This window comes from Nesoenas mayeri, assembly GCF_963082525.1.
Source record: "Nesoenas mayeri genome assembly, contig: SCAFFOLD_41, whole genome shotgun sequence".
In the NCBI taxonomy this organism is placed as follows: Eukaryota; Metazoa; Chordata; class Aves; order Columbiformes; family Columbidae; genus Nesoenas; species Nesoenas mayeri.
Genome location: NW_027659957.1, coordinates 1036956 through 1050270, shown reverse-complemented (window position 1 = coordinate 1050270; position 13315 = coordinate 1036956). Strand labels below are relative to the sequence as shown.

Below are 13315 nucleotides of genomic sequence, written 5' to 3'. Positions count from 1 at the left end.
TCCCTGAAGAATTTCTTCCTAATATCCAATCTAAACCTTCCCGTGTGCAACTTGAGGCCATTTCCTCTTGTCCTATCACTTGCTACTTGGGAGAAGAGACCAATACCCTCCATGATAAAACCTCCTTTCAGGTAGCTGTAGACAGCGACAAGGTCTCTCCTCGGCCTCCTGTTCTCAAGACTGAACAGCCCCAGCTCCCTCAACCGCTTCTCGTGAGACTGATGCTCCAGACCCTTCACCAGCCTTGTCACCCTCCTCTGAACTCTCTCCAGCACCTCAATGTCTTCCTTGCCATGAGGGGCCTCAAACTGACCCCAGGATTCAAGGTGCAGCCTCACCAGTGCCCAGTACAAAGGGATGATCACTTCTCTAGTCCTGCTAAAGCTCTGATTGAATCAAGGCTTGAACACCTTGGTGTGACCCAGTTGGTGATGGGTTGGACTGCAGACTCCTGAGGTCCCTTCAACCTCAGTTCTCTCATGATCCCATTGTGGGGATCAGCAGGCGATGATGGGGCAGGACCCACCTGTGCTGTAGGTGACCATCTAAACCAACATCTCAGCCAGGGAACCAGCCAACACCTCAGTGTGACTCGCTCTGGGCAACGTGTGAGGAGTCCTGGGCAGGGAAGGTTCAGAGGGCATGGGGCGCTGTGCAAGACACAACATGATCTTGGCTTCATGCCTGCAGGCCCATCAGATGTCAGTTGATGTCAATGACAATTAAAATAAGAGGAACTGAAGACAAAGATCCAAAGCAAAGGAAGGTGTCAACTTACTTTCTTTCTTTTTCTTTCTTTCTTTCTTTCTTTCTTTCTCTCTTTCTCTCTTTCTCTCTTTCTCTCTTTCTCTCTTTCTCTCTTTCTCTCTTTCTCTTTCTTTCTTCTTTCTTTCTCTCTTTCTTTCTCTCTTTCTGTCTTTCTTTCTGTCTTTCTCTCTTTCTGTCTTTCTCTCTTTCTGTCTTTCTTTCTCTCTCTCTCTTGTATGTATTTATTTATTTATGTATATTTTATGTATTTATCTATTTATTTACTTCTTTATTTACTTCTTTAATTATTTAGTTACTTGTTTACTTACTTATTCACATACTTATATATTTGCTTATTTATTTATTTACTTACTTTTTTACTTATTTATTTACTTATTTGCTAAGTTATTTATTTATTTATTTATTTATTTATTTATTTATTTATTATAAAGTCTTTGCAGGGGAGTCTCTTTTGTTTGGAAAGGAAAGAGTTCTCCAGAACTGGGGATGGATTTAGGACACATATATCTTCAGCTCCAGGGACACAAACACCTGGTGCCAGTGTAGATGCCCCGGGAACCCCTGCCCAGGCTCCACCTGCACTGCACGGTGCTCTGGTCTCCCCAGGTCCTGTGTGAGAGATGCCAATCCCAGGCCAGCACCTCAGGTACACTGGGCCCCTAAAATGGCCCTGGCTGTTTATGGTGAGACAGCTGATGACTGATGTACTAAGGGTAGGAGAAGAAATATTGGTCTTCCCCTGTACTTCTATTACCAACACTCTAGTATTTCACCTCCCTTGTCATTCAGGAGTTCCCACCGCTCCTGATTAAGTGTCCCTGTCCAAGGACAACTTTCCAGCACTGTCTGGACGTTTGCCCTTCCCAGTGCTCTCAGGTTTCTCCTCCACTTGCTCTTTGATCATTCAGTGGCCTCTCAACTGTCTGGTTTCTGCTTTGAGCTTCAGGGAGTTACAAACTTGCCCCGTTCTTCAGAGCTCTAATTAACATGGCAGTCAACACCTTCATTGTGTTTATTTCTATCCTCTCCTGTCTCTCTGTCTAAACCAGTTCTTGTGTGGGTGTCCCTTGTGGATGCTGGACCTCATCAGATCCACTTACACACACAGCTGAGGAAAGTGTTTTGCTGTTTATTGAAGTGTGCAGTGTTTGCACAGGAGAGCAGGTGGAGCTGGTGCACAGGAGCTGCAGCATCTCCTGCAGAGCTCAGTGGAGAAGTCTGATGGAGGAAAAGTGATGCAATCTCTGGTGGCCAATGAGGGAACTGGCAGACTGGGGGTGGGGGTGAGGAGCCAGGTTGTCCATACAGTATCCACCCTCAAGGACTGTTCTCCTGCCTGTATAGATGTCTTCAGGAGACCCTTCGGGATCAATGTCCAGTGTAGAATGCTGCTGTCACTTCTTCCATACACTGAAAAATGACAGAAAGTACCCTGGAAAGAAAAACCCCTCCTTTATGAAATCTTCTTTGAAACCTTCATCAGCAAGTGTCCCATTGAAACCTCTGAAGTTAGTTCTGCAAGTCTGGAAGATCTGAATGAAATTACAGAAAGAAACATTGCTCATTAGGGCTTTCTGTGTTTTAATGAGCCCCATGGCGTATTTGGTGCTGAGTCCATGAACCTCAGATACCAAGGACAGACTGAAGAATCTGCTCAAGAAGTCCAAGCCAGAACAAACTCCAAAGTACCTTGAAGCATTAATGGGCCCCACTGAGGGCTGTTACTGACAAAGCCTCCCCAGGGACTCCTTAGAGCAGATAATTGGAGGCAGTGATTGCATCAGGTACAGGCAAAGTGCAGCAGCTCTGATGCTGAGAAAGCCCTTGGTTTGTCTGATGAAGGACAATGGCCAAGCCTTGAGCCCCTGCCCCTGGAAGGGAGATCCTGTCCCTCACGTGTGGCTCAGGGCTCTTCCTGGGGCTGTGGGGAGTGCGATGCCCAGTGCAGGACAATGGTGTGACACTCCCTGGGGGTGCAAGGAGGCAATGGGGTGCCATGGCCATGACAACCATGTGTCTCCTCTTAGGCCTCGGTGGCAGGGACATCAGCCAGAGCCAAGGGGACAAAGACCTTGGCTCTTGCAGGGACATCCAGCCTTGCCAGCCCCCTTGGCCATGTCCACCATGGTCCATCCTGCACTGTCCCAGGCCTGTGGCTGTTTCCCCATAGGCTGCAGACACCCCATGCACTTCCCCACCTTGTTCTCAGCCCAGTGTGTCCCCCACCTGTGCTGCTGTCTCTCCATCCTCACCAGCTGTTCCTGGAAACACAGAGTCATGCCTGATCCAGAGTCCTGAATGAACACAGGACTGTGCTCAGAATGACATTTCTTTATCTTGAGCTCCACTCTAGATCTCCAGAGCTGCAGTTTCTGATGATTTTCCTTTCTCATGCTGTTTCTCAACAACAACAAAAAAATTAAAAATTGACACCATCTTGGAAAGTGATTTTCAAGATTTCTGAAGCTACTACTGCCCTTTCTTGTCATGGTTTTACCACAGCCACCAACCAAGGCCATGAGAGCTGCTCACATCCTGCTCCTAGTCCCCAGGTGGGATAAGGGAGAGAACTGAATGGGAAGGGAGAACCTTGTGAGTTTAGGCAAAAAATTAATATGACAATAAAAATAATACACTACTACTAAAAATATACTTATACTAAGATATACATAAAGTAAAATATATGACACTCAGTGCAATCCCCCACATAACTCCCATTGTGCTGAACAGGCAACCCAAAAGAAGAGAGCACCCTGGTCCTGAACACCTGATCCAGGCAAGAGAAAGTACAAGTGCAAAAGGCAGAGAGGCACAAGGGCTAACTGAAAAACAGTAAAACATCGTAAAACTGAACTACAAGTGAACTCCCAATAGAATGGAACTTCTGAACAGAGCTAAGCAATGTAGCCGGAAAACCAAAACTAACAGGCTGGAAAAGGCACCTCCAGCTTTATACAGAGCATGACGGTAATGGTAGAGAATACCTCGTCGATTGACCTGGATGTCAATCAAGGTGCTGTCCTGTCTGTGCCTTCTCTTACCAGTTTGCACCTGCAGCTGCACTCCAGAGAAGTCCTTGGTTTCACTGACAATGCTCCAGGTAAATTAAATATTAATAGATAAATGAAATTAAGAAAATATACTCAGTGCTATCCCCTGTGTAACTCCAGTCACACGGAGCAGCCACTCCTGCAGAAGGGAGCACCTTGGTCCTGAACAGCCCATCCCAGCGAGAGAGAGCAAAAGGGCAACAGGCAGAAAGGCCCAAAGGCCAACGGCAAATGGCAGAACGGCAAAAGGCCGAAATGACATTGAACTCCCGACAGGATGAAACTTCTGAATGGAACTGACCGAACCAGCTGGAAAACCCAAAGTAACGGATGTAACAAGCCCAAAAGCTGGCTCCAGCTTTAGACTGAGCATGGCGCTAATCATAGGGAATATGTCATTGATCAGCCTGCATGTCAATCCAGGTGCTGTCCTGTCTGTGTCCCCTCCTGCCAATCTGCATCCACAGCTGGATGGCCAAAGAAGTCCTTGGCTTCCCTGACAACAGCCAAGATACCAGTGAGTTCTGACATTCCTTTCATAGCAAATGGCAAACACTGTAAAGCTGCTAAAAGACAAAATGAACTCTATCCCAGGGAAGAAACAGCGTTACCTCATTATTCTCATAGTAAATCTAAACAAAAGACTGTACTGGCTGTGAAGGGGAGAGGTTCAAAATGCATGAAGAAAATTAACTCAGTTTCAGCAAAACCAGCACGTTTCCTCAGGCTCGCCTTCACCAGGCTAAAGAAGTTTGGGTCTCTCAACATCTCCACACATGACCCAGACTTTCTCTGGCCACATGGCAGCTCCTCCCCGTTCCTCCAGAATGGGGAACCTCACACTGGGACACACGGCTCCAGATGTGACCACACCAGTGCTGAGTCACGATGGACAATAACTGCCCTTGTCTGGGTGGCCACGCTCCTCCCAGTGCAGCCCAATGTGCTCGTGGGCATGTTCCTATTTAGCACCACTGACAACTGGCTGAACATCCAGGCTCAGAGGGTTGTGACCAGTGACACAAAGCCCAGCAGCAGGTACCATGAGGAGCACTGAAGGACACCATATCCTTACCCAACATCTCCTCCTACAGGTGTCTCTTGGGTCCCTGGAACGACCTCAGTGCCAAGGGGGAGAGCACTGCCTGTGTGGGGTGGAGGAGATGGGGTCTGGAATGAGGGTCCTGGGGCAGTTTTTCCTGGTTGTTCATGCAGCAACAAGCTGGGCTAGATATTTGAGAGCAGAACTCTTCCTAAGGGCCTCCAAGGGGCATGAGAATGGTCTACAGTTTCCTGCATGCTGCCTTTTCTGGTGGAGATCACAGAGGCTGTCAGCCCTTTAGAGGACCCAGGACAGGCCTTGTCCTTCCTCTGGTCACAGCTGGACCCCAGTTCTCCAGCTTGGCCCCAGCTCAGGAGCCTTGTCTAGGGGTGACGTTTGGGGTAAGGTTAACAAGAGGGGTGCGTAAGTTTGTCTTAAAGACGTGATGAGCACCAGGACTGAAGTACCAGAGCAAAAGAATGTGGCTTCTGGGTGAACACTTTCTTCAGTGCAAATCCTGACACAGGGTCCCAGACTTGCTTTCCATTCTGCCCTTCAAGAGGGATGATGCACTAGGAGATGGCAAGTGGGGGACACCAATCCTTCTCCAGCTACTTCCCAGGCCTGGTGAAGCACCAGGACACCGAGGACTTCTGGCCCTGCACCCTAAACTCTGGGTGTTATCTTGGGGCAGCTGAACACCAGCATTTTTTTCTGCAGAGCAATTTCCAGCCCAGGTCAGCTCTTGTCTGATCTCCCCCATCCCTCCTCTGATCTGCTCTGGTGCTCCTGGCCCCATCCTGTGCTCCCCACAGGGCCCCAACCTGGCACTGATGCTCTGCAGAGCAGGTTGGCTGCAGGACCGTGGGGTGACTGCACACTGGTTGTGCTGCTCAGGGAGGGACACAGATGCAACTGCATGGGCTGCACTGTCACTAAGCTCATTCCTGGGGGTCTAAACATCTGGAATGAGTCCAGAGCATTTCTTGGGAGTCATTGGGTTTTCCGCTCATTTTGGTTCAGCAACGTCTTCCATGTCCTTCAGGTTCCCGGTAACTGGTGCAGGAAGACGCTGCCTATCCCCTTCTCAGGGACAGAAGTAGACTGACCAGCCCCAAATTCTTCAAATCCTCCTTCAGGCCCTTCTTGAAGATGGGCTTGACATCTTCCTTTCCTGAGGACCTCAGAACTTGACTCTGATTCTGCTGTCACTCTTGAAAGCACAATCCAGCATCATGGGTGAGGGTGATGTAGCAGACAGGAGCACTTGCAATGAGCCTGTCCCAGCAGCTGAGATGAATCTCACTAGGCCAGTAGCGATTGTTCCTGGAGTCACACACAGAAATGCCAGGGTTCAGCCGGTTTCAGAAATTCTTCTGCACCCAGGGATGCTCAGAGACAGAGTCTGTCCCTTTTACACAGAGGCAGGAATCACAGTGTTCCTTTGGCCTCCTGTTGCCACTCCCAAAGGATGGGAGACACCTCAGCCCTGTGGTGTGTCACCCTGCTCTGCACCCATCTGACATGTCCCACGTCATGAGGAATGGACATGGGGATCTTTCTTCAAATCCTCCTTCAGGCCCTTCTTGAAGATGGGCTTGACATCTTCCTTTCCTGAGGACCTCAGAACTTGACTCTGATTCTGCTGTCACTCTTGAAAGCACAATCCAGCATCATGGGTGAGGGTGATGTAGCAGACAGGAGCACTTGCAATGAGCCTGTCCCAGCAGCTGAGATGAATCTCACTGGGCCAGTAGCGATTGTTCCTGGAGTCACACACAGAAATGCCAGGGTTCAGCCGGTTTCAGAAATTCTTCTGCACCCAGGGATGCTCAGAGACAGAGTCTGTCCCTTTTACATAGAGGCAGGAATCACAGTGTTCCTTTGGCCTCCTGTTGCCACTCCCAAAGGATGGGAGACACCTCAGCCCTGTGGTGTGTCACCCTGCTCTGCACCCATCTGACATGTCCCACGTCATGAGGAATGGACATGGGGATCTGAGCTCAAGGAAGAAGATCCCAGCGGGTGGTTTCCCATGGGCTGTTACTCCCAACATGAAGTGACCTTGAAACACTGTCTGTCCCACAGGCCTTCATGGAACCTTCAGGAATAGCTGGTGTCGTTAGTGTTCACCTGGGTTCATCTCACCTCACATCCATGATGTGCATGCTCACATCTCATCAGAACAATGCAGACATGAATTTCTGACCTACTCATTCTGTGTCCCTCCATGGAGGGAAGAACAACCTCTGTGAGTGAGGGAGAGAGGCCAGAGCTAGAAATGGTGGTTAAGAGGGGCCAGTCCATGGTGATGCCCTGGGGCAGCTTCTGTGGGGTGTCCAGTGCACAGGGGCACAGCCGAGCCCCTGCTCTGCTGGTCCTGCAGGTCTCTGGCAGGAGCCTGGCTGTGAGAGGACACTGCTGTGTGCCAGCCCTGCACACACACACTGTTCAGCTGTACACTGGGGTTTGAATCTGTGGGACACTATTGTAAGCATATGCTTGAAGATATAAACCATCATGTGTTGCCCTGAGGAGATCACCTTTCTATCTGGAAAGGCTGTTGTGAGGCCAGTTCTGTGACACAAGTGCCCATTGCCCTGGCTGCGCCCACAGCACTGACACACAGCAGGACGGTGACCAAGTGCCAGAGCACTCAGGCCTTGCAGCAACACCAGGGATGAGAAGGAGAGTGTGGAGTGGAACCAGAACAGCTCTGGAAGAACAAGCCCTGCTGCTCCCTGGCAGGGCTGACATGCCAGAGCTGTTTTCCCTTCCCCCCACCCACAGGAACTGTCCCTGCAGCTCCAAAAAGCCCTTGCAGGAAGGATATAGTGAAAAACAAGTCACTAAAGAGCCTTTTATGATGTTTAGAGAGAAGGAGAGCACTGCTGCTCATTTAAGCAGCCAACAGTTATAAAAGAAAAGCCAGCAGTGAATTAGAAAGGTGTTGACAAGATTATCACAATAAGAAAACAACCAACACCACAACAAAATCCAGTTGACAGGCTGGGCTTGTAATTAGCTACATTAATACTCCTGTAAACAAGATGGCCAGTTTATTGCTTCAGAAACCAGAGGGATATGAGTTTGCACAGGGCATCCTTGAGCTCCTGGTTCCTCATGCTGTAGATGAGGGGGTTCACTGCTGGAGGCACCACCGAGTACAGAACAGACACCACCAGGTCCAGGGATGTGGAGGAGATGGAGGGGGGCTTCAGGTGGGCAAACATGACAGTGCTGATGAACAGAGAGACCACAGCCAGGTGAGAGAGGCAGGTGGAAAAGGCTTTGTGCCGTCCCTGCTCAGAGGGGATCCTCAGCACGGTCCTGAATATCTGCACATAGGACACCACAATGAACAGAAAACATACAAAGAATACAGATGCACCAAATATAACAAGCCCAAGTTCCCTGAGGTAGGAGTGTGAGCAGGAGAGCTTGAGGATCTGGGGCATTTCACAGAAGAACTGGTCCACAGCATTGCCCTTGCACAGGGGCAGTGAAAATGTATTGGCCGTGTGCAGCAGAGCAGTGAGAAACCCAGTGGCCCAGGCAGCTGCTGCCATGTGGACACAAGCTCTGCTGCCCAGGAGGGTCCCGTAGTGCAGGGGTTTGCAGATGGCAACGTAGCGGTCATAGGACATGATAGTAAGGAGATAAAACTCCGCTGAAATTAAAAAGACAAACAAAAAGAGTTGTGTAGCACATCCTGCATAGAACATGGCCCTGGTATCCCACAGAGAGTTTGCCATGGATTTGGGGACAATGATGGAGATGGTGCCCAGGTCGAGGAGGGCGAGGTTGAGCAGGAAGAAGTACATGGGGGTGTGGAGGTGCTGGTCACAGGCTATGGTGGTGATGATGAGGCCGTTGCCCAGGAGGGCAGCCAGGTAGATGCCCAGGAAGAGCCAGAAGTGCAAGAGCTGCAGCTCCCGTGTGTCTGTGAACGGCAGGAGGAGGAACTGGGTGATGGAGATGCTGTTGGACATTTGCTGCCTGGGGGCATGAGGACCTGTCATAGGAGGAAAAGATAGGGAAGGTTTAGATGAGACTTTTCTGTGAATAATCAAAACCATTTCCCACAGATCCTCACACCCTGTCACACAAAGAGACACTTTTCTTTTTCCAGGAGAATGTCCTGTCTGAGCCCTGCTCGGTGCTTGATGAGTGTGCAATGAAGAGCAGGGTCTGTGCCCAGGGGCTCCTGAGGAGTCAGCCTGACCCTGTGTGATCGGGTGGGCCGGGGCCAGTCCTGGGGTTCAGCTTTGTCAGCTGGAACCGCTCCTGGTGCAGAAGGGACTGTCAGCATCTGTACCCCCAGGCCTGAGAAACTGAGTTTGAGAGGTTTGGTGTTTCTACAGCTCCTTCTCCCCTCCCACTCTGGGCAGTGTTGTTGGGTGTCAGAAACCCTCAGCCTTTCTGCTGCACTCAGGGAGAACAGAGTGAGTCCTGCGAGACCAGAGGATGCCTGTGGGTCAGTGCAGAGTGAGGGCAGCTGCTCTGTCCCTGTGTCCTGCTCCAGCTGCCCTGGGCAGGCACCTTTCTGAGATGGGGCCTGATCACACTCCCATGTTACCCTGAAATCCACCAGGCACTGCTGAGAGCAGAGGGACCCACCTCAGACCATGACGTGTCCTAAACTTTCCTAAGTCTCAGCACTCCATGTTTATCTCAGGACAGACAGGGCTCATTTCACAAACCAAACAGCATTTTATCTGTTGTAGCATCTCTGTGCTTCTCTGTGGGACTTTCACATAACACAGAGACGCTGTAGGACAGGTTTGTTTCCTGGAGGAAAGCTCACAGCTTGGAAGAAAACCCCAAGGAGACAGGGTCCTAATGATGGCATTTGATTGAGGGAGACTCAGCTCATTGCCCAGCCCCACAGACTGCATTGCCCACAGCCCACAGGTCAGAGCAAAGCTGGGACACGTGTGCCCATGGACACACCTGCAGGAAAGGACCCACAAGATCAGGCTGTGACTCTGCAGCTGAAACTGCCATCCCCAGAGAGCCTGACAGCAAGAACAAGATCCCAACAGCAGTGACCCAGAGCAGGGGAGCAAGAAGGAAAATGCGCTGAGGGTGGGGGTGAGAGAGGCCAGGGCAGAGGCAGCCGGGCACTCAGACAGCGTCCCCCTTCCCTAGCTGTGCAGCCACCTCCCAGACACCAACAGTGCCAGGCAGCTGCTCTCAGCCCCTGTGCTCTGCAGAGGAACTGCAGCTCTGGCTGCACAGGAGCTGCTTCATGCCTTGGAGCCCCCAGCTCTGAGGGCAGAGGCTTTGCTGGGTGGGACAGGAGGCCAGGGGGCTGCCCACAGGAGGGATCTGACCTGCAGGGGGTCACAGGGACTTTTCTCTCTTCTCCCTCCCATAACAATTCTGGGTTTGGTTTCCTCTCATTTCTGATCATTTCCCTGCTGCCTGGAGATTCTCCCCTGGGAGATGTTTCCCTGTCCATGTCTGTTCCCTGTCAGTGCTCACAGACCATCCCACCCTCTGTGCCCTCCCCCTGGCCCTACAGATCCTGCCTGTTCACAGGGCACTGCCTGGGGGCATCTTCCTGTCTGCAGGCTGGAAAACAGGAAAGGTCAGACTAAGGCTGACGGATCCAGCCAAGGTGATGCAGGTGCTGTGCACAGGCAGAGGGGTGGTGAAGGGATGTCATGAGCCTTCTGGCAGATGTACTGATCACTCAGAGTTGCAGTTCAGGAGTCTCAGTGACTTTTTTCAGCATGAGAGCTCGTTTTCATTTTATCCTTTCACACATGCTACTCCCCGCCCCCAGCTACAGTCTTGGAATAGGAAACTGAAAGGGCAGACTCAGGTAATGTCCTTATCTTTAAAGTAATACCTGTAGACAAGCAGCAGAACGACCCTTCCCTGCTGGGGGTCGCTTCTTCCCCACAGCTTCTCCCCTCCTTGTTGTTGGGATAACCCCGGGCAGGCTGAGCGCTGACCCTGGCAGGCGGCAGAGTCCCTGCCCAGCACAGCCCTGGGGTGCAGGGACCCTGCTCTGCAGGACAGCCCTGGGCACCCCTGGGTGCTCCCCCTGCAATCACCCTCAGCAGAAGCTGCCATCATGCCCTTTCCCTCTGACAGTGCAGCAGGGAAGCGCTGCTCTGGACCATGTTCTCGTCCTCTACATGAGAAATACAGTGATAGAACCCTGACAGATCCTGTAAATTGTGAGATGTATCATCTTTAGGAGATCCCTCCAGGAAATGCAGCTGCATTGTCCTACAGCCAGAGACTTACCGTGTTAGAACTGTGAAGACTGGTCTCTCAATGAGCCCTCAGCAACCAACTCCCCACATTGCCTTTCCCTCTCTCTGCCTGTCTCCTGTGCCCTCGGTGCTGCAGGCAGAGCCCTCAGCCCTGCTGCGTGTGCAGAGGAGCTGCTCCTGGGCAGAGCTGTCTCTCTGCAGCGCTGCCGCTGCCATCAGCTCCCTGTGTCCCAGGAGCCCAGCCCAGCTCAGCACCACAGGAGCAGCCCATGATGTCACTTCCTCTGTCCCCTCTGGGCTCCTCCAGGTGTCCCTGGGGCTCCAGGGGCACATCCTTTCAAACAATCTGAAGTAATCAGTGATGTTGATTCTCTCTCCTCTGCAGAAACACTTCTCACCAGCATTGTATTTTTCATACTACAAATTAAATTGCTATGAGAATCATATTTTCTTGTCCCATCATTAGACAGGACACCAGGAATGTTATAGCAAAGTATCTAATTTTTGAAAACTGTGGAAGGAATATCTTCAGTTAAAGGTATTTAGGCATTTTGTTCTGGTTTTACACTCCTAGGTCTAGAGAGACATTCACCAATCTTTGGCCATGTCATGTCTGTGCTCTGCACCAAAGCCTTTGCACATATGGGCTCTTGGACACTTGGTACCAGGTCAGTGCACACACATGAAGATTCTGGCTTCCTTTGTGCCTTTGCACTGACCTGGGATCTGTTCATTTGCCTTCTTTGTATCAAAAAAACCTATTCTCCTGTGCCAACAACACCTTACACCAGGAAAAAAAAAAAAAAAAAAAAAAAAAAGAAAAAGGGGGAAACGTTTTGAACGTACCATGATTTTGGGGTAATTCTGTCCAAGAATTGTAGTCTGTACATGATTAAAAAAAAAAAAAAAAAGTGAGAGAAAAATCATGGTTCTAAGAACTTCTTTCAAGACTCAACTACTGAGGTGTAGTAGATGTTTTGAAAAGCAAGAATGATTGTAAGGAATGAAATTAAAGAGATTTAGGTCATCATGATTATCAGTGAGAATAAGGCGTTCCCTGTTACTGTTATGGATGTTCACAAACATCCTTCAGAGCATCTCCATTTTTCCTGGGCTCCAAAGCTCATCCTGCTCAGAGTTTGACAGGATTGCTGCAAACCCCTGTGACCCAAATCTCTACAACTGTCTCTGCTCAACAGCCTTTTACCCCAGGAAGGGGAAAACTGCCAATGCAGACACCAACCCAGTGCCCAACCTGCCTGGAGAGCCAGGACAGTTGTGCCACACAACAGCCGTCTCTGAGGGAACCTGGAGGTGATGGAACTGAAATAGTTTCAACCCAAATCATAGAATCATAGCATCATAGAATCATTTAGGCTGGAAAAGACCCTTAAGAACATGGAGTCAAACCGTAAATCTAACACTCCCAAGTACTCCGCCAAACCATATCCCTCATCGCCACATCTCCACATCTTTTAAACACCTCCAGCAATGGAAGCTCCAATCCCGAGCTGGCAGGACACCGTTGGCTGCAGTTGGACATAAGATACTGGTCATGGCTGTGAGTTCAGCCCTCGCTGGCAGAATGTCTCACACCCTCACTCAGGAGGGCAGGGGGCTGGGAGATGGGAGCACGTTTCAGTTTCCAGATCCCAGCACAGAGCCCAAACCATCCTGCCCTTGGACTCTGGATCCCATTTCCTGAGAAGCAAAGCTGGTGGCCTTCTGTGGATAATCATGTTAAAAGGCATGAATAATCCTTCAGGTGTTTGTGCAATTTGTGTAGGAATGTCAGTTGTTAAAGAAAAACAAAAGTTTAACATGCTTATATTTCCATATCTGTTAAATAGTACTCTGTATCTGTGGTCGCTTCTCTGGCAATGACAATTAAATAGGTATTTGCACTATAAGGCTCCATACCCCATCCACAAGCACACATCTAAGTGGTTCAGATGTAGGGTGGTCTGGCAAACGTCGCCCTTTGTGTCCCCAGGTGATGGACACTGCTCATGTGCCTCTGCAGAGAGTGGCAGGAGCTGGATCCCCTTCTCGGGACAGACTCCTTCCAGGAGAGACACCGACACAGGGGGAACTCGTCGGGGCTTTACGGCATTTCACTGGGCATCAGTTTTGACATATTGGGTGCTGTCCTGTGACTGCCCTTTCTGCACAAATGATCATACAAACACAACCATTTAGTGAGACATGGTCATAAAGAGGCTGTT

The 13315-nt window shown here is 50.2% G+C and overlaps 1 protein-coding gene across 1 annotated transcript; it reads right to left on the bottom strand.

Annotated features, from left to right (window-relative positions):
* Positions 1-7919: 7919 nt before the first annotated feature.
* Positions 7920-8852, bottom strand: LOC308052611 (olfactory receptor 14J1-like; the record flags this gene model as incomplete). The annotated part of the gene is made up of 1 exon (XM_080364671.1): positions 7920-8852. One exon carries the CDS (start codon positions 8850-8852, stop codon positions 7920-7922), a length of 933 nt encoding a protein of 310 aa, XP_080220797.1.
* Between the last annotated feature and the right edge of the window lie 4463 nt (positions 8853-13315).